The sequence below is a fragment of the Necator americanus genome, chromosome IV (genome assembly GCF_031761385.1).
Source record: "Necator americanus strain Aroian chromosome IV, whole genome shotgun sequence".
Classification (NCBI taxonomy): domain Eukaryota; kingdom Metazoa; phylum Nematoda; class Chromadorea; order Rhabditida; family Ancylostomatidae; genus Necator; species Necator americanus.
The window spans coordinates 16,554,208-16,579,625 of record NC_087374.1 but is presented as its reverse complement, the minus strand read 5'-3'; the positions used below and the strand labels follow the sequence as shown (position 1 = coordinate 16,579,625).

General features: G+C 40.6%; 4 protein-coding genes across 6 annotated transcripts; all 4 read right to left on the bottom strand.

The window, feature by feature from the left end:
* Window positions 1–164: 164 nt before the first annotated feature.
* On the bottom strand, window positions 165–24,986 carry RB195_001544 (uncharacterized protein; the record flags this gene model as incomplete). 3 transcript variants are annotated; one of them, XM_064198383.1, is made up of 14 exons in its annotated part: window positions 165–357; window positions 420–596; window positions 895–1,025; window positions 5,131–5,224; window positions 5,408–5,471; window positions 5,929–6,045; window positions 6,099–6,110; window positions 6,270–6,313; window positions 10,629–10,715; window positions 10,790–10,887; window positions 17,561–17,644; window positions 17,711–17,836; window positions 18,913–19,027; window positions 24,958–24,986. In XM_064198383.1, 14 exons carry the CDS (start codon window positions 24,984–24,986, stop codon window positions 165–167), a joined length of 1,371 nt encoding a protein of 456 aa, XP_064054262.1. The 3 variants fall into 3 exon arrangements, with proteins under 3 accessions (XP_064054262.1, XP_064054267.1, XP_064054263.1); XM_064198381.1 differs by lacking the exons at window positions 165–357; window positions 420–596; window positions 895–1,025; ... (3 more) ...; window positions 6,099–6,110; window positions 24,958–24,986 and adding exons at window positions 22,831–22,922; window positions 23,041–23,079 and having other exon boundaries at window positions 6,247–6,313; XM_064198382.1 differs by lacking the exons at window positions 5,131–5,224; window positions 5,408–5,471; window positions 5,929–6,045; ... (6 more) ...; window positions 18,913–19,027; window positions 24,958–24,986.
* On the bottom strand, window positions 13,952–14,362 carry RB195_001547 (uncharacterized protein; the record flags this gene model as incomplete). Its single annotated transcript, XM_064198386.1, has 2 exons — window positions 13,952–14,073; window positions 14,200–14,362. The coding sequence occupies 2 exons, from the start codon at window positions 14,360–14,362 to the stop codon at window positions 13,952–13,954; spliced, it is 285 nt and encodes a 94-aa protein (XP_064054266.1).
* RB195_001546 (uncharacterized protein) lies at window positions 14,608–15,723 on the bottom strand (the record flags this gene model as incomplete). Its single annotated transcript, XM_064198385.1, has 4 exons — window positions 14,608–15,039; window positions 15,149–15,293; window positions 15,452–15,519; window positions 15,610–15,723. 4 exons carry the CDS (start codon window positions 15,721–15,723, stop codon window positions 14,608–14,610), a joined length of 759 nt encoding a protein of 252 aa, XP_064054265.1.
* Window positions 15,800–16,201, bottom strand: RB195_001545 (uncharacterized protein; the record flags this gene model as incomplete). Its single annotated transcript, XM_064198384.1, has 1 exon — window positions 15,800–16,201. One exon carries the CDS (start codon window positions 16,199–16,201, stop codon window positions 15,800–15,802), a length of 402 nt encoding a protein of 133 aa, XP_064054264.1.
* Window positions 24,987–25,418: the final 432 nt, after the last annotated feature.

The window sequence follows — 25,418 nt, the reverse complement described above, 5'->3', positions numbered from 1 at the left end:
AGGGCCACCACGAGCAGGTAGCAATCATACTTGTATACGCGGGGCCTAATGATGTAGTACAAAATACAATAAAGACATATTTGTATTGCATCTGTCCTTCCAAGGCGACGTTTGACTTAATGGATTCCTTTGGACTTTCCAGTATTTACATACAGCCACAATTCTCAAAATTCATTCAGTAAAATATAGAAACCAAAGAATCCGAACACTACTAACAATACAAAGCAAATAAATAACGCTACATCGACGTGATCGGTATCTCTTAATCGAGCCAGCAGCGAGAGTTTCTTCGTCAAGGGCGCATTTTCCAGCTCCTTTAACATGTTGTCCATACTTATATCGTTGTAGAAAACCGATCTGAACAAGTCACGTCGTCATCTACTAAGCACTCTTTTTATTATGGGTGGCAAAGAAATTACCGTGTTTTCTGCTGTGCAGCTGTTGCATTTTTCTGGATGAGCGTCTCCAGATTTCTTACCATCGAAGATCTCAAAGGACACTTTTTAATCGTTGAGTACTGGTTTTCCTCATCCTCCGTGCCCGATTCAGGACTAGGCGGTGTGTGTTGTACGTAAGAGAGTTGCATCTGTGAAAGTCTGGAAAATCGTTTATAAAGTGTGAAGCTTAAATTCGCATTCACAGATTAATCCCTATGGGGATCCACCTACACGTCCCACTTCAATTCAGAATAGTTAGACGTTCACGAACGCATATGCATCCTTACAATGACTCGCGGCCGCCAGCCGGTGGGTCAAGTCAACATTTTCCTCCCAGACGAGAGCGGTAGCAATTTATCGATCTCGGCGTGATGAAGGGCCCTGTCGGTACTAAAGCGGCTTCACGCAGTATTCTTACCGACTGCGCTACATCCGCCTCCAAGAAAAACTTTTGTACCTTGACATTTCCGTATTGAAAATATTCTTTGGTGTATGATATCCGTGATCGTCTGAGTAGTCTGTGTCCTCCTGCGTGTTTGTACTTGCTCCCTCATCGCAGTTCTGGCACAATCTATCGTGATCGCACATCTGGAAAATGTATTGGTAATACTCGCCGTTATGAGCCATCCTTACTATTATCAATGGTGGGAGAAGATTGAAGCGTATATTCAGAATGACACAATAGCATAAAGATAGAGTTATTAATTATTTCTCAACTGCGAATGAAATATAGAAAAAGGTGTAAGAAGAAGATGTGCAACATTGAGCTGTTATGAGGCTCTCTGCCGTCTGTTTCATAGAATCCTAAGAAGAATACTAGATGAGTTTGATTTTCACAAATAAAGTTAGATCATAAATTCAATCCCCATCCAAAGATACGGTGATATGCTCAGCAAACCTGGCTTCTATTCGGAATAAGTAAACAAATTAGCTAAGCTAATTACATTTGAGCTGATAGCAACTAGGAAAAGTGCATTTTGGGATTCTGGTGGTGCCTAAATCTGTTTCGTTCTTGCCATCACAATTTTAATCATACCATCAACTTCATCAACACAGCACCCCAATATGCGAATAAATATGTAGGTTCAAGTAACTGCTAGGTCTGGATGGATCTCTATGATTTTATTCTGTTGTAAACGCTTAAAGGTTGGACAGGCACAAGAAAAATGGAATGCGCTGGTTCTAACTACATAGCATTTAGACTGTGCATACAGTTAGTCACATTTGTATGATTATCGACTGATTTCCGGGATAGGCAGAACACAATGTTATCCAAACAATAGCTTATCTAAATTGTATAAGAGAATACTCATATAATTCGTATAAGAGAATACATTTGTAATATCATATATATTGACTAAGAGAATACTGATGATATCACCTCCCATAACGTAAACTAATCTTTAGATAGCGAAGAGACGTAATTGGCTACTGAAGAAGTAGGACAGCAAATGTCGCAAAAGAGACTTTTTATGATAAAATGAGGATTAGTCTCTTGTGCAATAAACAGAGACAACGATTACCATTTCTTGATCAAGAGATACTAACATTAACAAAGTAAATAAAGGAATAACTGCAAGCATTGATATAAATAGAACTGTGACCAATAGTTAAGAAAAAACAGACAAAAAAAGAAGAAATGTTTACAAGACAACACATTCCTTGACGTAACGATTGAAAGAGCAATATTTACAATGCTTCGCTTCTGCGGTGATCACATCTGCACATGTTGCCCACGATTAGAGAAAACTTGAATATTTTGCAGGATAAGAAATATTTACATAAAGAAGGCAGCCTACATTTCTTGTAAACTGGATATCGTATACTTACAGTGTAATCAAATTGCACAAGTAAAAAAAACTAAGAAAACACGAACGTTTGTACAAAACAAGCTCCCAGCTGTCATAGTGCACTACAGAGAGTCCGTTACATAAGAAAAATTGTGTAAACATCGCAAATTGATCATGCTCCTGAGCGTATGTCGAGGTGTTATTTAAAGAGTTAGTTCACTTGATTGAACCCAAAAAAATAGTTGAGAGATTTGAGAGTTGTTAAAGACTTCCTCGTCTAACAAAAAAAGATTCCTCCTGAAATAGAAAACGGTTGATTTGTGATGCTGCAGAGTGCCTATAAAATTAGTAGAATAAAAAGATAGTATCGTCATCAGTTGAGCCGTCTAACAAGTATGTGCATATCTACGATAGAGTACACAGGCGTTTGACGTTCGCATCTTGTGTTGAAGATCACTTAAAATGATGATTAACACCACGAAGTTTTTTGCTTCTATTTGCTTATGCTGTGTAGAACACTACGCAAAGGTAACCATAAACGAATGAGTACAATGAGTTAAGAAATGAAATCGAATAGAATTGATGGTTTCTTGTCACTTTGAGTAAGCGATATTACAGTAGATGCCCAGAGAGTTATAGATAGCTAACGAATCTATCAAAAAGCTAACAAAAATCAAAAATACTTTTTCTTGTCCAATATCATAATCATCCATTTTAGGAGATGATAAAGGAAAAGACTGTAGACTGCATGCCTTAGAAAATATGACATCTTAGAACGTGACACACCGGTGGGTGAATGAATTTCTTTTTCGGAATTTGGTGGGAATTTCGTAGCTTAAATGTGTGATGACTCTTCTGCGATTTACGAAGTCGTTACACTACGGGTGGTGAGTGTACCGTAGCTATTACGACTTACAGAATGTAAAATCATCAACACTATGGGTGAACCAGGGATAGAAGAGTCTTATTCAATGGGTAGATGAGGTTCGAATGCTCAATTTGAAGCGGTTTTAGCTGGTGAGTGCGTTTCATAATGGGCCGGCAATTATTAAAACGAATGAACCTGAAGCCGCCGAAGTGCGGGTGTTGACAGACCGCAGTGGGGCACAGCAGATTAGACACACACTCATTAGCATGCACGCGCTGTCGGCTCGAGGTCAAGGAATTTACGGTAGCCAAGTGTCAAGGCGACCATAGCACTTGACTGTTCCGAATATCCGTTCAGGTTCTTTTTCTCTTATCGCGAATTCGTGTAGTTAAAAGCGGTTATCAGCCCTCAGCAACGAACTGGTCATATTTCTTTTCCCGTCGATTGCATTAGAACCTATTAATGGAGAGAAGAAGACACTTCCGCATCCATCTTCTGGAGGACACATTGAAGGCGAAGGAATGCAGTTTTCGACGGAAGTGTACCTATGCTATCAAAATATCTATCGAGTTGAGCTTCGTTGGAAACAGTTTAAACATACAACAAGATTTCATTTAATTTAATGGAATTAGATGAGAATACGACGTACTTGGCTAAAAGGGAAGTCACAAATCCTTCAAAAAAAAAAAACCTAATCAAAGCAGAATTTTCTATAAGGCAAAAAAAAGAACTCATGACGGAATGATATAGTTGTCATAGTTTTCAAACTAATTCAGGAAACTTTTCACCATCTAACAGTACGAATTTGCCTCAAAAAGGAGCGGATTTTACCATTTTGTCAGAAGAAGGGAGACGTTCAGTCGTTTCGTTCAATAATGCGGTAAGCGTTGCCGTGTTTTTGATGGCCCTAAAATCGTCCGTCCCTATGCAGTCAAGAGGAAATAGTTCCCGGGTTATTGACCGGGTTTGTGAACGCCGCACGAAAGTAAATAGGTGTAACGTATGTTCATCATAAGCGTCAGATAAAGAAATGTGAACATTAGCAAATAGACAAGTGGATTGTAGATGGATATTGCAGCGGCCAGGAAGCCATACGGAAAGGTGCAGAGAGGAGAGAGAACGTGATGAAAGGCAGACAAATAAAAAGTACTAGAACTAAGAGAAACGTGGTAAAGATAACGATTAAATGAGTACATGAATGAATACGCGGATGAAGACATAGATAATATCGCAACGTGTGTGAACCCTTAAATGAGATGGTTCATGAGTAACTAAATCAAACAATGAAGAAAAGGAATGGAAGCTACGAACGAACGAATGAATGAGTGGATGAATGATGAAGGCTTAGCTAGAAAGAAATTATGAATGATTGAAAAGTTAAAAAAAAACAATAATATGGCAAACGCATGAACTTAAAGGCATTACCCCACGAATCTGGAGTGGTACGGATTTCCGGTGGAGTATTTGTATACGGGATCGTAGATTATTGAGAGAAGGATGATTCCGTTCATTTCTTCTTATTTGTCGTAGAAAACGGCCCGGAAGATACGGCAATTAGGAAGAAATGGACGGAATCACCCATCTCTCCATAATCTACGATCCCGTATACGAACGCTCTACCTGAAATTCGGACCACTCCAGATTAGTGGGGTGATGCCTTTATGATGGAAGACACGAGAATGTTTTGAAGGACAGATTAGAGGTAAACAACCAATAAAGGGGCGAATGAAAAAAAAACTGATGTTTATACAAGAGCAAATTATAAAATTATAAGTGTAGATAGCAGAAGAGATCAACATGTTCATCCGGTCGAGTGCGTGAACCCAGTCCAATACTTGGAATGTCGTTTCCCAAAAATTCCGCGTTCTATCCTCTAATTCCTGAACATAGTTTTATCAGAACCATCTTACCTACTAGCGTTTTATCACATCAGTATTAACGACCAACATTAGGTCACCTTAATGTTATTCTTTTAGCACCGTCGCGCACGTGAATGAAAACCAGCGAACCGTTATTCTATTTCTACGTAACGTACATCCTCAATAGGTTGGAATAAGTCGCCATCTCTTGAAAGATCCCATACGCAAATTCCTCGAAAACAATGGGTATTTTCGCACGATACCACATTTCTAGAACTGCTTAAAATCGTTGACTTGATCGCTTAACGCATACTAGTTAGTTCACTGCCCCGAATTAAGAGCCCTTAGTAGTGATCAATCCTCACAAGTCTTCTTCATTTAAATTCATTTTAAGAATCAAAGTGGATTGCTACTATATTTCTTCAGATCCCTTACAACTGAATCAATCCTCACTCTATTGGTTTACACAATGCTGCAGGCAAGCGGAAACAAAAAGTGAGAGGACCATGTGGCAGCTCTAGAAAAAAAACCGAAATGAAAGAGCAATACGGCAATGGAAACCTAGATATGCAATGATAAAACGCTGTTCACGCCATATCTTTCTCCACCTATCATCCTTCATCCCAATTGATGAGCACACAAAAAATCTCCTCAACAATATTTATTCAATTAAATCCCGTAAGTGTAGTGTAAATATCTCATTTACGTCACTTGGCTGCCTCAAAACGATTGGTAAACACAAAACCATTGATTCGCACCGTTTATTAGCTAAATTGAACCGGTAACAAATAAAAGCATTCCTCGATTGTAGTTTGAATAAGGGAAAGAAATGCAGGAATGGAACCAATCGGACATCAGCTAAGAAATTTTCATGCAAAGAGCTACCTTAATAGTTGGTTCAAAACGACATGAAGCACGGTGCATTTGTGTTCGAAACGGCACGGTCGAGACAGCAGTTGTAGTTGAGATGGGACCATTGCAAACTACAGCGATAGAAGGCGCCAGCAAGGGTTCCAGTACGCTTCTAACCGCACCGCCTCGAAAGAAGCCGCATACGCAATTGCACCATGATTCGTGTTGTTTTGACCCTACTATAGATTGGTTACACATCTACTTAAATAAGGTTAGAATGAATAAAACTAACTAAACAAGAAGACTGAAGATCAAGGTTTATGGAAATCGAAGTAAGGACAACAGAAATTGATAAGGATAGTGTTCCAATACCACACAGCGATTTTCCCGAGAAATACTCAGAAACACAAAGGCAACTTTCTTTCCTTTCGTGAAAAGTATCATGCTTTCACAGTGATTCCACAGGTCTCTAAGATGCGTCCCATAACTGTTGTGCGAAGGCCGAGCCTGAAAAGTAAAAATTAGCGGAAAGTGGTACAAATCGGGGTTGGAACTTCGTCAAAAAATCTCAGCTACTAGAAATTAATGGCAACGTATATCGAAAGCCTACAGAGCTTTTCGCGGATGAGTAAAGTTATACCATGGAAAAAATTTTTCCATGATACAATCCAATCGTCGAAAACATGTAGAACACAACACAACAAAAGAAAAACGACTTTCTAACAATTGTTAATGAAAGTTGTTTGGGTCTTAATATTTTGGATTCAGTTAATACATTAAAGAATATGTGCATTCCAGCCCGCAGCTATTTATTTCCAATAAGAAAGTTTGATGCAAGTATTTTCCGAACCAAATATGAATGTATTTAATATGAGCGCTGTTTTTAAAAAAGTTATCTATTATATGTGCAAGAAACGAAAATAGTGCAAGAACAAATAATGATCTTCAACGCATATATGCATCAAACTCTCATGAAGAATTACTTTTCAGTGGTTCTACATCAGCTTAATTCAGAAAGCTCATTATCTCAGCATAAACTGAAAATAAGGAAACGGATGATCTGAGACATGAAAGAAATACTGAATAAGTAAGAAAATCACTGGAAAACACGGACCGTGTACACGTCTGATTGTTACCTGCTCGTGGTGCCCTGCATTTACTAAATGCAATGAACCATCAGAGTATACGCTTTAGGAGCGTACGAGCTATATTACTTGCACTGTTATATGATGCAAGTTTCCGAAACACTGTGAAAAGATGATGTCATTCAGCACATTACCAGAGCCCATACTCTCATAGATCAAATGTCTAGAGAGAACATGGAAGCTTTGGCTACAAACATCCGTTTTGTAAACCTGAACTCCCGATCACTGTCGAGTGAACTCCAAGAAGCTGCTCTGTCCAGACTGCAACGATATCTGCATGCAATTTTTGCTGCATTGCAGAAAACACGCATGAGAAGACGTTCCGTCATCAGCATAGAAAACTACACCATGTACTGTGACGATGGTGATAGAAAGAAAGTACAACACTGCTACTAACTTGTGTCCCAAAATCCGTCGCCGATGGATTAGTCCGTCGCAAACCGTCGAAATTCTTGGAAGTGAGCAAAATTAAGTTTTGAAAATATCATTCGAAAGTAAATGAGCTGCTGATTTCAATTGTACTTCGAGAATTTACTTTTGACAAATGTGTGGCCTGAAAACGGGCAAAGTTTCCTCAAACCCTGTTAATTACTTTCACACCTCCGTGATCCTCGCACATCCCGCGGACACATCTCAATGGAAGGAAGGGGTGTTCATAGGATTTCCGCTTATTTCTCGGAATTGGACAAAATGTTTATTACGTCCGTAATTAGGAGGTTATTTAGAGCATTTTGGTACCCCACATCATATGTATTTTTTTAATTTTATTTTTTATTATTATTATTTTTCATATTTTTTCAGTACCTCAAATAGCCAGTTCTTCTCACAAAAAGACGCTCTTTCGAATGATGTTGAATTCACTTTTGTCAACAAACTTCAAAATTTCAACACTGACTCCGTGCTCTTATAGAGCAGGTGATATTCTATAGCTGGAATGGTTGCCGCGGCACAGGCATGGTCTGCCAGGCATCTCACACCTTCGATAGCTGATTCCTCCTGCGATTCGGCGTCACAGAGAGACAATAATAATACAATAATAATGTTTGAACATAGATGAACAATGACAACAGTTCTACACAGTTCTATTCTTTGTTCATACATTATTGTCTCTCTGTGACGCCGAACCGCCAGGAGTCACCCATCAAAGGTGTGAGATGCCTGGCAGACCATTCTTATTCATAAAAACAGCAGTGATAATTTGAAACGGCTAGGAAGGAAAATGACTGACGAAACTAAACCAATAAATAAAAAGAAGAGGAGAGGGAAGAAAAGGAAGAAGTGAATATTATTCGAATTAAACTGCAAGACACGGATTATTCAAAAATTTGAGAAGTTCCGATATTTTCCTCCATAAACCGTCTTAATTTGTTATGTTTGTCTTTTTTTTTTGGTTTGTTTTGGAGGTTTGTTTCGTTTGTTTGTATTTCTTTCCGAAAGCTTGTGAAATTGGAGAAGCTGTATGGTTCCGATGACTAAGAACTGTCTAGAATTGTCGTCATCGTTCATTTATGTTCAAACGTTATTGTCTCTCTGTGACGCCGATTTGCAGGAGTCACTTATCAAAGGTGTAAGATGCCTGGCAGACCATGCCTGGGCCGCGACAACCATTCCAGCTATAGAATATCGCCTGCTCTATAAGAGGACGGAGTCAGTGTTGAAATTTTGAAGTTTGTAAACAAAAGTGAATTCAACATCCTCGAAGGAGCGTCTTTTTGTGAGAAGAACTGGCTATTTGAGGTAACGAAAAAATTCATAGATGCTGCAAAAGTTTCTGTTTTGTGAAAACAGACGAAATTTTCCCCAATTTGGTCACTCGAAAACAATGACCAGCTGTCATCCAATGTTAGCGCCTAATTCACTTCTCGTAAAAGAAGGAGAGTTCTATGCAAATATTGAATCGCGAGACTTAAGCGTTCATTCTAAGCCGTTGATAGCTGTTCAAAAATTGGACCAGATAACGAAAGGGAGTAATGTTGTACGTTTGACACTGGAAAAACTAGACATTTTCAAAGCTAGAAACTTACAATATAAACTATTGTCAAGTATAAGTTGTTCACTGAAAAATTTCTAAGGAGATTTTTCACAGCTTGAAAAGTATGGTTTTTTTTTTTATTATTAATCTTCGATGGAGCACTTCCGTTAATTTCTGAAGAGAGTGCAAATTTCGAACCAACATAGGATGTGGGGTACCAAAATGCTCTAAATAACATCCTAATTACGGACGTAATATAAAATATAAATTATAATAATATAATAATATAATATAAATACATATAAAAATTTTGTCCAATTCCGAGAAATAAGCGGAAATCCTATGAACACCCCTTCTTTCCATGGAGATGTATCCGCGCGATATGCGAATGGCAGGATCGCGGAGATGTGAAAGTAATTGACGGGGCTTGATGAAACCTTGCCCGTTTTTAGGCCACACATTTGTCAAAAGTAAATTCTCGAAGTATAGGTGGAAACAGCAGCACACCTATTTTCGAATGGTATTTTCAAAACTTAATTTTGCCCACTTCCACAAATTCTGACGGTTTGCGACGGATTTTGGGACTCAAGTTAGTAGCGGTGTTGAAGGAGGCCGCACATCAGCTGTGAGGAACAATTACAACAACCTGGTGGAGGAATTTGACTCAACATCGTCAAGAAGCGCCTTTGTACAACTGAAAGATTGCGGAGCACACAAAATTAGGATCGTAAGTGCTCACTTACTGAAGACTATCACAAGGACTTCTTGTATGATGAACTCAACACGTTGATATCCAGAATACCCAACCAGCAGGAGTTTATTTGAATGATTGAGGATTGATGTGAACGCAGAGATGGGTCTCGAACAACAATAACACCCCAAGTGCTTGTAAATGGCATTATCTCGAGAACGTCGGACAACGGTAACCGTCAAGTAGACCTTTGTGAGAGGAAGAATCTCATCATTGCATCAACGCTCAAGAGGAATCACCGACGTCATCAGCTTACGTGGAAAGGAACAACTTTAACGCCACAAGAGCAGCTCCAGCGAAAAACGACTACTCTTACACTACAGGTCAACTTCGTCTTGACAAGAAACTTCCCCTTGCCGGATATTCAAGATTCTGAAGCTGTGTGAGACGCACGACGACGCAATCGATTCCTTCCACAGCCCAGTAGGTCATACCCAAGGAAATACTCTAAAATAATAAAAATGTAGTTTTTTGTTAATAATACCCCAACTACGGCGGCTCGTTCTAAAGAGTTCCCCATTGTTCTACCTAGTTTTGGCAGGATGAATTGAGTAAATGGAGATATTGCAACTTATACTGCAAGTCAGATATGAATAACACCCATTTTCTTACTACCGATACTGAAATGTGCATACAAAGCACATTTTGCAAAATGTAAAAAGGTTGTATGCTCAAGAAGCTAAGCCACGTAAAGAAAATTTAACTTGTTTCCACAGTTGTTTTGTCTCTTCTGTCTTTTTTAATTGACAGCAAAGTAAATCTAATTTTATAACATATGAATTAAATTAGCGAGACATGCCAACTGGAATACAAAAACCGAAGAGAAGACATGGCATGAAGATACATTTTCGGATGAGACATTTTGAAATCTTTAACATCCTTTTCAAAGTTGCTCTAAATGAAACACTGACATGAAATTCTAGAAACAATCTCCAAGACCAGTAAACAACTCACTTCTCAGCTGTTTGTGTCACTTTCGACATGAAGTCGCGAAGACGAATAGACGCATGGCAAAGAATAATGAAAAGGGGGAACAACACACTGGAAAGTTTTTCATTCGCTCTCCCGGACTCTGTTTTGTTATTTGCTGCTTCCAATGCTCAGAAAAAGCCTACCTGAAGAGAACTGTCAAAACAGACGGCAGCACCTGGATGAAGAAATAACAAGCAACTATTATTGCACCAAGAGTTAATAATGGATGATCGCGACGAGTCTAGAAAGTATAGTTTTGACATACAGATAACAAAATCTGAAATAAAAAAAAACGAAGCCACTGATATAACAGTGATTTGCCTTGAAGTTCACGCTTTTCCGGAAGCATTCAAGTTAGTTTATTCAAAGAAACATCCCAATATGAATTGTTGTTAAATGACACGAATTCCAACAGATGTTGTTCAGTTTAGAGAGAGTGAGAAAGTTGGTAGCCAAAAAATCCCCTAGCACTTCCACTAATGTTTCAAAATTCACTATTTCTCATCAATTCTGTTACAATGCATTGCGTTACAACAATGAAATTGTCATTAACATGAAAATTCTACTTTCTTTTCGCTAGTGCCGTAATCCCAAAGAGCAGAAAGAATACGCTTCACAAAACTCAATCGTCATACTGTAATTGGTTAGAAGATAACGTACATCGATCAAGAAGAAACAAAACCATGTTCTTTATTTTGCAAATGATAAATGAAGACGTCAAATTCATAACCTACGATAAATGGCGTTACGGAATGCTTCCAAATACTGAGCATTATTTTTATCCAACACATTCGTAGTTTTTTTTCAGCGGAGATAGTTAGGGAGGAACAGTCCCGTTGTTTGTGCACGCACCACCACGCCTATTCGGCGAATTTCAGGAGTGGGATTTTGAATTCGGTGGACGCGTGCGGACGGCCGCACCGCATGTGATTGAGTGGATGGGGCTTAGATAATCCCCTTTCCGGTCTAGAATAATCCCTAGAATGGATCAGGTTCTCAAGAGTCTCAACACCCTGTCCAAAATATTCTGCAGATGAATATGGAGCAGGTGATAGTAATGAATGAGGTCATATACAGAGCAGTATCCTCAAGATAGGACCGATTACGCGAATAACATCCATCGGCGTTACCCTAGGACAAGGTAAACGGTTATGTAATACGGAAACAATATCCGCAAGCGCCATAAGAAGGAATGAGATATCTCGTGGTCACCTCCAGTGGATATAGGCAAGGGCCCATCTAATGTGTCTAGTGGGCACAGTGCCCACTAGACATATTTCCTATCCGGAGGCTCGCGCGTCGTACTGCTCTGGGGTATACATGTATTCTAAGTGTCCATAGTACATTCATTAGTAGGCCAATTGCTTCAGAGATGTAGCAGACGTGGGAGACGGGGTTGGTCAATGTGGTCAATAGATAGCAATAAACCAGCAATAAAATGGGAGTAGCGCGAGTGGAGTAGAACGGTCTATCTGAACGGCTAACTAACCTGCTTATATAACGTTAGGCGCGCGCGTCCAGAAAATTGCTATCAATGATATGATCTACTACACATCATAGTGGCATATTGTACAATACATAGTGTCATACTACAACGAGAGTCCATGCTTTTCAGAAATAACAGAGGTTCCTAAATGGAGGGGCGCCGATGAAACTGCAGCGGTTGCGGCCGATGCAGGAATCGCGACGATAATCAACAGGTGCCTGGATACGGTAGGAACTCCCCAGATTTACAAGAGAATTAGGAGGGACTCTTTGAAATTTGCGGAAAAATTCCGGGCCCCTGTGCAGGCCAGCCATAACTTACGGAACGTGTTTCTGATCCACCTTATCAATAAAGGAAGGACCAGAGCATTGCGCTACTATTTAGCAGCTTTGACACACTTCTTCTGTCAGTTGCCGAAAGTCGACGATAAAATCTAACGCGCTCTCCTCCGCACAGGCAACAGAAAGAGGTCACCGGTCAGTCACAGGACAAAAGCAACACGAGAAGTGATCAGATGGGCCCTTACTAAGTCATCCGCAAAGACGGTCAATGGAGCGACCATGATTTTGTTGGTATTATCAGCATTTTTGAGATTCAGCGAAGTGACCACGTTTTGCTGACCTTATTCACAAAGGCGGAGATTTACTGTGGATCACAATTATGAAAAAGAATCAAGACAGATCAAGATGGGATAGAGTGTACTATAGCGTTCGGAATGAAAGAGAGCGAAGAAAAACTGTGGAATACGTTGTGCGACGATCCCATTATTGGCCAGGAGAGTTTATTTTCAGCAATATTTCTGACAAACCATACTCAACGGACCACGCCTCAAGACTCATCAAGAAAACCACTATGGACGCAGGGCTTGGAGTGCTACTCCTTACACCGCAGTTCTTCCAAGAATGTACTGCGAAAATCGCGGTCCAAAGAGAAAACGACCCCCGCAAACATTATGGGCGTCGGTCGATGGAAATCCGTCAAGCCCTATGGAAGTTATGTCGAAAGTGCGACCACTTAGCTCATATTTTTCAGCATCTCTGGTAAACGTAGCCCTGCCTCCGTATTGTGCCAATGTAATTATCACTGATCTCTTACTTCTTCATTATTGAATCTCGCCTCGACACAGTATACGGCTCATATCTATTCACGCTGTTATCTAGAGTAGGTTGCCTCCGCTGTATTAGCATGTGCACCAGTAAATATTCCTTATGATCTCATCATCTCATTTTCGCGAACTAACTGATCCATTTTGGTTTGACGGTGGTATTCCTCATTCGTTCACTTTCATACATTCATTTTAATAGGCAGCGATAATCGAAGCCACTGAACAATTCTTGTTCACTATTAGACAGCTACGATTCTCAGTATTAACAAACAGATCCGATATTTGTTGTTGTACAGACATAATGTTCGTTGTTCTTTACGAGACGATCAGTCCAGTCGTCTATAAAGTCTCCAGCCTGTGCTTACCGCACGCGAACGCGTCGTGCCGTGCTTTTCTCGGGGAAGCAATGGTGCAGCTAGAGCGCGAATCCCCACACATATGGATGAGAGTTCTACTTTGGCTCTTCAAGTGATGTTAGCACAAAGATAATAAGAGTGATCACTTCTATTTTATTACTACTATTCGTTAACTCTTCACAGATGATGTCCACTGAATACTAACGACTTTTGCAAACGTAAACACTTAGCAAACTTCAATATATTATTACTGTCATAACCGTTCATAATTGATTCATGATTGGTTAATTGATTTATTCTATTTAAACTAAACTTTTGAGCTCAAAAACCCTTATAGGGCAGAAGAACCGTTCTTAAGTCAAAAATGACTTTGCAATTCGTCACCCAAGTACGGTTCACTTTTCCATCTTTGAAAGCCAAAGAATAGTTTATCAACCGACAGATCATCGCTGGAAGTGAACAGCTGAGTCAGTCGGGCCCCTAAAACGTAAGCATTAGATACTTAGATGGCCTGCCTTCACTGGACGTGCGGGCCCCAGCATCTCTTCCACTCGTTTCGTTCTCTCGCCGTTGTCATCCAAGATGCTCTCAAGTTTCATGAGTGACGTTGACGAGGTCCTTGAGCCGTATCCAGCTGAGCTCTCAGCTGGTCTATCCGTGCAGCGAACATGTCACCCCATTTCGTTGGTGGCCTCACTCGAGGGTGTTTAGCATCTCTTGGAATCCACTCTGGCCTTCTTTTAGTCCATCTATCGTCGATTCTTCTCATAATGTGGTCGACCTTTCTATGCTTTGCTTTCAATATATATTACGCTGGGTCGCGAAGACGGGACATTCCTCTTAAGCCAAAGCTGCGAAGACCGGCTAGGTGCTGTGTACGCCGGTTAAACTTCAGAAGACATGTCTCAAGGGCTCTGTGGGTAGTAAGTAGCTTCCTAGACGTGGCACGTCTACGCTGCGTAACGGAGCGCTAGAAGAAGTGTCGAGTCAAACTGATGGGCACGAAGATCTTGGTCAGTCAGTTGGTCCGTAGCTTCCCTGACGGCTGCGAATGTCTCCTGGTCGTACCCCCTTTCCAATGGGTATGGTGAAGGGGCGGTGGAAAAGCTGTATCCTAGTGGTGCATCGATCGTAGCAGTTGGCAAATGTCCTCACATACGACGCGTCCACACCTTGATCAACCAGTGCTGGCAGGATTGCATTCGTTTCTATACTGTCGAAGGCTTTCTCATAGTTGACGAAGGTGAGAACAAGAAGCAGGCGGTATTTCCGGCAAACCTCTATGACCCTCGACACAGTCTGGATGTGGTCCAAGCAGCTGAACCCTTGACGAAATCCAGTTTGTTCTTGAGCCTGGGCTTCAACCAACGTCCTAGATATGCGCGTGAAGATGATCTTAGTGAATGCTTTGTATAACACGCTCAGCAAGCATATGGGACGGTAGTTCTGGAAGTCCTTTCGGTCACCTTTCTTATGGATAAGAACAGTTTGCGAGTTCTTTCACTAGGATCCTTTCTTTCTGAAGGTAAGAAGTCATGTGCGCCGCTAAGATTACATGAAGTGGATGGCCACCAGCACGAAGAAAGTCTGCTGATATAAAATCAGGTCCGACGGCTGTGCCAGATTTCATGCTCTTGAGAGCGACTTGTACTTCCGAAGGAAGAATCCGTGGTGGAGCTTCACCAATGAAGATGATCGGGCTTGACACAGGAGTTGATCAACGAAAAAGGTTCGGGTAGGACCTCTGCGGCACATCTTTAGACTCGTACTTCATTGTGCTGCTTCTAGAATCTTCTTCTGCCTGTATTTCGAGAGATCCTGCTGCAACGCTTTTCTGTAGCTAGTGTTTGCTACCAACCGCTCAATGTGCGATGCATTCGGATCAAGCCTCAAAGCCCTTCTTCTTTCCAACAATTCCTTGGTGGACTTCGAAATTCAATCTAAGTTTGTCGTGCGCAGCTTCGAGGCACGCTCAGAACAGGCTCGTAATCTTCTGAGCAGCATCTCATAGTTCACGTTAGGGTCCTCCTCGATGTGCAAGTCACCTTCGGACAAGGAATCCTCGAGTACGCAATCGTCGTAGACGACTTCTTTTCTGCTTCGTTGCCGATAGCAGATGTTCTTTTCCATCGTGTGGCTAAATCGTATTTTCGCACGAAGAAGACGGTAATCAGAACCACTACAAAAGGATGGTACAACTGAAACGTCACGTAGACACCACGTCCGGTTGGTGAGTATGTGGTCGATCTTCGCACGAGTCGCGCCATTGGGCGATTCCCATGTCCACCGACGATGATTTTTTTTTCATGAAAAAAAGACTTCCCATGAAAGAGGCGAGCGGCGGACAACAGCCCGGCGAGACGATTGCCGTACTCCTTTTCTGTAACCTTTCTAGTTTTGTGTTGAAGTCCCTGACGACGAATTTGTAGGACTTCTCGTTGCGGATCACTTCCTCCAGCTCCTCGTAAAATGAGTCCAATTCGGATTCATCAGCTGCTGATGTTGGTGAGTAACAGTTGATGATGCTGATTAGTTTCTTGCGCAGAGGCGAAGAATAGCCAGACGAGGTGACAGGATCACGTGAGAATCGACAAGATGGACGACACATGGGTGCACAACAAAATGACATTCATCTGTCGTGCGTCGCTCCTTTTGCACTTGGTCTCCTGCAGACCAATCACGTGAAATTTGATACGCTCTGCAGCTCCGAGAAGGGCTTGCAAGTCAGCGTCTGTGGACACTGTTCTCGCGTCGTAAGTACACAGCCTGAGACAGTCTCCACGGCTAGTCTTGCGTGTGTCGCCTTGGTCCAGAATCAAAGACGTCCGAGCGACCTCACATTTGATCGCCTCTCACCATAGGACGTCCCGTGCGACATCTGAGACGGCAGAGCCGTGTGCAGGGTACTGAAGCAGTGAATATGCTAGAGTGGCAAAAAGACTTTTCCTCAAACTAAGCAGCCCTGCCACAGCGAGCTTAATTTTCACCACGGGTCGTCGCCCAACCTATATGGATCAGGGAGCCACCTTGCGACATTTGCCTAGACGGTGGTGAATCTTAGAAGTGGTTTACTCTTAGCTAGGCTTCCGATTCCGAGAAGTCGGAGTGTCAGAAGTGTCGGACTCCTTCTCAGTTTGGGAGACCCTGCCGGAGGACGAACCTCCGCTGTGCATGGCAGTTCGACGCCCAGAGTCACCTCCACGCCACTATGAGGCGGTAAACCATTGTGGAGGAACCTAAGCATTGCTCTTCGATTATCCACGTGATGTCGGCTAAAGAGAAGAATAAAAGATAGAGCCTCAAAGTGTCCCACTTCTTGAGGATTTCGCAACCGCACCCCAGTCGCCGTAAAGGCTAAACTACTTAACTAATTCAAAGGTTCTCGTCAGGCTTTTATTCTTGGAAATACTACATGATATGACTTAGCTATTCATTTCTGGCATGCTTGTTTGGAAGGTTTAGTGAAGGAAGTAGTATCATAGTTCCAACTCTGTCTTCTTCTTCTTTTCTTAGTAGTTTTAGCTTACATTTCATAGCTCCTCTAAAACTAATGCTTAGGTTTTGGTACCCCGACTATATCAACTATCTACTTCCAATAATGATCTCTCTATTAATGAACTATCACCCCATGGAATTCCTATCCGCTTTTCAGATTGAAAAGCCATTTGTCGCTTAATCGAATTCAACAATGTTCAGCATCTTTTCACCAGAAACCGGAATACATAGCAAAACATTCACAAGCACAACTAAGTGGAACATAAACTTCAAATTGAACTTGACAATGAAATAGCGTATCACCCCCAAAAACGCATAAAAGCACGTACTTACAGATAGCGATTTAGCATCAAGTTACCGTCTGACCAAGCCAGGCGCGGCGTGATCGCGCGCGGTATCCCCGTATGATGATAAATACATCGGCATTCCTAATTTCACGAGAAAAGAAAACGTAGATCGAGAGTCAGCCAACCTGATAGAAAGATGGGTTGTCGGAAATAGCAAAAATCACAACAGCGGCAACCACCACAATAGCTGCCAATCCTAGAGCCAAGTCCTAAAATGAGGCAATCCTCCTAATATTTTCAATCCATCGTAAGAAAGTAAATAGTAGTGAACTAGCCTGTGAGTTAAAGAAGCTTTGTAGAATGACTAAAACGGCAAAGATTACAAAATAGTTTGTTTGATAGTACAGGAGGTTTGACACGATACGATTGTTCCACCTCGGCAAATCGTTGTACGGTGGGAGCTGAACAACGCATTAATCAATACAAAAACAAACAAACTCTTAAAATGACTATTCGGGGTTCTTTTAGCTTTTGAATTCACACGTGCTGCCAAGCGTACAAATCATTGCTCTAGTTTCTTTTTTTTTTCAGAATATTACATTATAACAGTCTGAAGTGCGATCCATAGCTGAGAAGTTAAGAGAAAAGAAACAATAACTGGTATAGGTAGCAGCTGCAAGGTGTGTGTGATAAGTAACACTGAATTTATTTTGGACAGGCTTTGGCGAACGAACCACAACAGCTCGGACTTCCAAAGAAAGTGAAACAAATGCCGAAAATTCTTCAGCCTGAACAAAGGACTCAAAAGAAAGGGATAGTTCGCTGTACCTTGCTGATATCTAGCTTTCCGCACTAGTTGCCTATGAGTTTGTGAATACTTGGTTGTAAACGGAATATCCCGTAATTCTTGCACATTCAGTATACAGAGGTGATTAAAACATCAAAGTTCAATATTATATAAACATATGCACAATTGGTAATTTCTCCACATGAATTTCAAGAAAAAAAGAAGAAACAATCAAACAATACAGAATACTCCGAAGGATAATTTGCACTAAATACTTGAACATTAAAATTAGTGTTCGGATAGCAAAAAGATTTTATTGAACTTTCGCTTTATATTATAGCAGCTGAAGCATAGGTGCGATAGGGAGGAGACAGACCCTCCTCAGGTGAAGGGGGTCTAGCTCATGGGATGAGGCTCAAGTGATGAGGATCCCTTCGCCTATCGTCGAGAAGTGAAGGGAATTCTTTTGCCAACCGTCGAAAGGTGAGGAGGTCCCTCTTCCAACCGTCCAAAAGTGAAGGGAGTCCCTCCTCCAACTGTCCAAAAGTGAAGCGGGTCCCTTCGCCAACCATCCAAAAGTGAAGGGGGCCGGAGCATCGGGTCCGACTATCTATGAGCTGAAGGCGCACACCAATAAATTAACGAGAATGATAACGTGGTGCTATTGCTCCGTCAAGGGCTAGAATGTGACTACGCTTTCCGTAAAAGCAAATAAAGCTTAGAAAAACAACTCTAAGGGTAAGATCAGACCTCGAATCGTGCCTTTCCAAGAATGAAATCACTGACAGTTCGAAATGGTGGTAATTCGACACCGTTTCCTAAACGAAATATCGCCTCTGGAGGTGTTGCGGCGTTCTCCGACATTCTAAAAAAACCAGATTACAAGCAAAAAAAGGTTAATGGCGGAACTATTACGAAATCAAAAACATGAAAAACACACATTGGCATCGCAAGAAAAGAAACTACTTTCTTTTCTTTTGAAAGACAAAATTCAAACAAGCAGATAAATTAAAACTATTTAAGTAATAGCAAATAACTACGAAAATCAGCATTAATACTATTTGCATTCGGAATATTTCAAGCGAATTCGAATAGAATTAGATGAGTAATCAACCACAACAGAGAACAACAGAGGGTGATTGCTAATCGTGTAAAACAGTTATGAGAAATGAATTGCTCGGAAAAGAGACGTTCCTATACAGTTAAGCTTAAACAAACAAACAAACAAAAAACAAGCAAAAATGTGATTTAAGAAATTTTCTAAAAACAAGAGACCTTTGGTTTAAAAAAAAATCACATTCTAAATCTCTAATTGGGGATTGCGCTAGGAGAGATATCAGATGACAAGCACAACATGAATGGAAGACGTTCTGATCTGATTCTATTATCAAAAATCTCCTACAGCTGTAGATTTATAGTAGGCTGTAGGCTGCCTGATTGTTTAAACTTGTTTCCTTTCAGTTTACACTCTCTTATTTCCTTTCCTTTCCGTTTTGTTACATAACTAAATGACATGAAACACGGTCCTTCCAGATCATATTCGTGTGGCATAGAGAATAAGTGAGGAAAGAAGCGAAAATGCATTACAATTTCAAATTACACTTGGACTTAGAGCGCTAGAAGATTTGTCGTGAAAGACAGACTTTTCTACTTGAAATATGTATGTAACGGAATTAAGCGTACATAAGCAGCTGTGAATAACCACGAAATGCTTGCCGCTTCTTCATTTAGCTTGGAGTGTTGTTTTATTTTCAAAGAGCAGTAATTCAACAAATTCAGTGTCGAACAGGGAATTCGAAATATTTGAAGGCATCACTTCACGAATCTGAGGTGGTACGGATTTCAGGTGGAGTATTCGTATACGGGATAGTAAATTATGGAGAGGGGTGATTCCGTCCATTTCTTCCTAATTGCCGTAAAAAAAACGGTCCGGAAGATACGGCTTCGGACGTTCTGGCGCACTATTTTCTACAAGGAGTTCGACTAGAGCGCGCCAGCCTTGTGCACGCCCCGCATCTTCGGGCCGTTTTTTTTTACGGCAATTAGGAAGAAATGAACGGAATCACCCCCGTCTCCAAAATCTACTGTCCCGTATACGAATACTCAACCTGAAATCCTCAGATTCGTGAGGTGATGTCTTTAACATCGCCTATGATGTGTACACATCATCTAAACAGTTCATGCAAAAGTGAAAACGAATGCAGAGGCATTTTAAAACTTTGCCTAAACTGTAGTGCAAACATTGGTCACAGTGAAACGCACACATCTACAATACTATGTTTACGACATGTCAATGAAAAGTCGAATCGTATCGCTACATTATTCATTACTATAGGTTCCTTTTGGTCTATACTTGGACAACACTAAAGAAAAACGAATCCTCACTACCAAATTAGAAACCAAAGTCTAAGTGATGGAATGCTACAAGAAAATTGATATGCAACCGAGATATTACACTGACGTATTACACATACTAACTTCACCTTGCCTGGCAAGCAGTGGGATCAATGAATAGAAAACAATATGCTGGTAGAAATGAAATTAACTTTACATAGCAATAAATCTGACTATTTTGTTCTGAGAAATACTATGATGAGAATAATAGTGGTTTAGCGGAGGTTTGAGAGGAACCTGATTTATTATTTGGTGCGACAACAATGGACGTGCATATTAAATAAACAGATGAACGCGGGAACGAACGAGCGTCTGCGAAAATTGCTAGCCTTCGCTGATAGACCTAATCATTCGTTCGATAAAAGCAACAAAAGGTCGAGGTGTCGGCCATTCTCTGTTCGGTTCACAGCGGTAACTGAGGAGCAAGATCAGGACCACTAAAACAGCACAAACGCAGAAATTTCCGGAGCATTTCAGAGTATGTACATTAAACTGGAACCCGACTAACCTACGCATTTGTTTTACGCACGATCAGTTTTCTTTTTCTCTTACTATCAAGAAGATCTACAAAATGAAACTGCGGAACTGCTCTTTACGCCTATTAGTGCATTTTGTTCTTTTTCCAAGAATTCCCTGCGATAAAAAATGAGAGAACGTACCAGAGTTGTTCGTAACAAGGCTGGATACTCGTGAAATAAAGGGATATTTGTGTAACTTACTAGTATATCAACTTCTTTCATAACAATTATCCTTAGAAAGCGTAGGATAAAATAACGTGTGTAATTGTATTACGGATGTGATTATCACTATCACATTAGCGGGAAGACGAACCGCTATAGCGGTGTGCCGATGCGAATAAACGTGAAGAAGGTGCTCATCTTGTGCCGTTCTCTAGAGCTATGCAAATTTGTCTGCACTGATGGGCACGGTGTTCACGTCTGTTGCACAACCATCAACGAGCATAATTAAACTTACAATTACTAAAAATCTCTTCAGAAGAATGGTATATAATAGAATATAACATATGTTTCAAGCAATCTCGATTATGATTCATGTCCCATATCTCCCTTCATGATACAAAACTGGGCCGAAACCATGTGGTTATGTGTTTCTCGAACACATCAAATAATTACTTCCGTGGCTAATTTTTGCACCTTCACACATGTTGACGAACGTACAACAGATTGAACATGGCAGCAAACGAACTGCTCAAGTCACACTGGGTTTTTTTCGGTGAGACTGAGAACAATCGCTAGCATTTGCTTCAAAACCACTAATCTATTACTCCCTCAAATCAATTATAATTGTTAGGAGGAGTTGACAAAATTTATGTGTTGAAGCACTATTTAGAAAAGTAAGGTTATGAGCACAAATAAGCGCACAGAAGCGCACCTTATACCCACAAAGACGTTTGGAAGAAACTATCTCCAACTAGTCCTTTTTTTCGGTAAATTCGTAGAAATCTTAATTTGCACAGATGCCCTCGATTTGTAAGTTAAAGGCATCACTCCACGAATCTGAGGTGGATTTCAGGTGGAGCATTCGTATGCAGCATATATAGATTAGTAGAGTAGATTATGGAGAGGGGGTAATTCCGTCCATTTCTTCCTAATTGCCGTAAAAAACGGTCCGGAAGATGCGGCGCGTGCACAAGGCTGGCGCGCTCCAACCGAATTCGCTGTAGATAATAGCCGGATCGCTCGAAGCCGTATCGTCCGGGCCATTTTTTACGGCAGTTATGAAGAAATGGACGAAATCAGCCTTCTCTCCATAATCTACGATCCCGTATACGAATACTCCACCTGAAATCCGTACCACCTCAGGTTCGTGGAATGATGCTTTTAACAGGTGGGATAGTAATAGGTAACTATAACAGTTTCACTCAGAGCCACTTTGTAATGGTACATAATACCGTAAAAGAACCAAATTTAATTTTATTTCAAATGACTAGCTCGCCTTGAAGAATGCGTGGGCTAACGCAAAAGTTCCAACTTACGGAACTTACACTTCCGCACTGACTTTCCATCCGCAGCCCGCAATATAACGTATTAACTTTAAGGACAAGTGCAATGTTGCAACAAAACTTCCTAGCTGCAAATTTGTGGAATTCATCACAGTACTTTCTTGCATAACACTTTTTAAATTTCTGATTCGTACATACAACGCATTCTGGAATAAGTCTAGCCCCTAATGAAGCACATTTCCGGAAATTGGTTTGCCCAACTCAGTTTTACAAAAAGTACCTGCATCTTGTAATTGGTCACACCTACTCACAAGCAAAAATTATAGCCAGAGAAATAGTAGAAGAGATCAATGAAGTCAATGAATGGTGCATGGATTGAAACGGAAGCTGCCAAGGTTTCCGCCTAAAATCGTGCAAAAAAAGTAAAAAGATCAAAAACCATCTACGCGGTTCAACTGGAGGAAAACACACAACACCAAACAAGCAAATACCGTTTACATTTCCGATAGGTACTAACTGACTGCGAATCGATCGCAGCGATCGCCACAAACGTACTGCATGCAATCCAGAACGTATGAAAAAATTGGACTCGCCATAAATAATGTTGGTTGTCATCGCAAAACATGGCGGAATATAACGACACATTAAGAGTGACGTGATAGAGCACTCCTACGAAGACGCATACAACGCCTCGTCGGAATATCCTTAGCAACGTACAGTAGTAAATCCTATTCTATAGCGAAGAACTTTCTTTACAATATTACAACGCAGGAAATCCATACTGTTCGTATACAGCTATGATGTGAGCGACAGATGTCGAGATGTTCATGTGAAGATCAACATTGCATTACACAATATGAAATATTCTATGATAACCAATTTCTTGCAGAAGTTAATAACAGAGAAGTTCTAGAATTTATTAAAGGAAATACAAGTAAAAAAATTCAAATGAAGAAAAATCAAATAAAGAAAATATGAAAATAAAGGAGCTGGAAACGATGTGATGAATTTACATAATGAGGATAGTATCTACGATTATTTGTCTGAAATGTCTTGGCATCGACTGAAAGCGGGCTGTACTCATTCAGAACTTAAAATATACCATTCTTTAGGGAAGAAATAATACAGGAATTTGAGCGTTTTCCGCATTACATTAGTGTTGCGTACGATGCTGAACACTGTATATTATTAACACTGTAAGATTGCACGTCCTTCCAGAACCAGAATCGAATAACTCATAATAATATAGTCAAAATCGATAACAGACGTATAAATTAGTAATCCTTCTAATGCATTTCAAAACAAGTTTCCTTACAATAAGAAACTATCATTCGGGTGGCTTCTCTGTTACCCTTATGTACAGTTAGAACCCCATTCCGAAAATGGTCGTATAGTTAATATAGTTTGTATGTAAATGGAAAGACACTGCAAAATAGTAAGATAGCATATTTCAACTGTTCTCACTTCTCTCCTATCTTCCCCAAAGATTGATTGGCTTGCGCTGCCGCTTTTTTCGCCGCTTTTGTTGTGAACGCATCTGTAACGGGCACTCTCGAAAGAAGACGAGACGAAAAAAAGTGTTCTTCGTTGAAAGGGCGAAAAAACACCTTTATTTTTAGAGTATTCCAGGCAATAGAAGTTTGCTATAAAGTAAAACGGGAAGAAACATTCACAGACAAATGAGTTATATTTGCGGTATTCGGTGTCTGTATTTAAAACCTCTAATGCCTTAAAGAAAAAAAAAATATGTATTTTCACTCGCCATTCATGAAATCATCTGGATTTTGTTTTAGTAACTGTATAGTAAAGGAAGTAATAGCACTAACCATACGAGGAGAAAGCTGCGATCGATTCGTACTATTCGATTTGGCTTTTTCCACGAGAAAAAAACAGGTGAAAACGGATGAAAAGCAGACGGAAAACATGAAAAACTTCAATGTTTTCCGTCTGCTTTTCATTCCTAGAACCCAATCTTCCATAGAATGTTAACATATCGTTATATTTTAAAAAAAAAGAACGCCAAAACGGAAACGTTGGAGATATTCATTACCATGAAGGCTTGAACATTATTTTGAGTACCCTAGTCTTGAAAAGGCTCCACGACACTTTGTTCTGGCATATTTTCATTGATGAGGAGACGGAACGGAAAAGATACGAATGATCGATATCTAGGAGAACTTAGCATCAACCTAGAATCGCACAGTCAGTCCGATCAAATCTTCCTACACCTACTTGCACTCATTATGATATAATATGGACGAAGTTATACATCAGCAATAGGATATAGCTTGCGACTATCCCAGCAAATCCACTAGGACTTGGGTTTTTCCCGGAAATGAGAAGTGAACATAACTACCAAGTCTTAAACTTCAAGAATAAAGGCAATAGGGAAAGTTCTTGAGAACGGATCACAGGAGAACTTCGATTGCGAAACCCACCGATACATCGACGACGGGTACAACTGCATGGAACGCAGGTAACAGCTGCGATTTCGAATTTCGCCGCTGCTACCATATAGTGTACTACGACTGACGCATTCGATTTTACGACTTAGCTGTCTCGTTGGCGTAGCTGTCAGTCCACATTGTTTTCTTTGTTTCTAAGATTCTCTTCTTGCTTTTGGAAGCCCAGGTCACATGAATAAAGTTGGAAGGAGAATTACGTTAGTTTTCGTAGCTGTGTCGGAATTGCAGGGTGATGTCGAATGAGTCATCACTGTTTAGAACATTAACAACTTCGAAGGTGTTTGCCCATGCTATAGTGGACCTAAACACCATAGATACCTTACTGTCTTCAGTCATTGCCCCGATTTCTAACTGTCTCCAGAATCTTGGATAAACAAGGTCTACAATAGTAGCTGACATTGAATGTCCTTGAAATAAGTGTGCGGCTAAAAGAG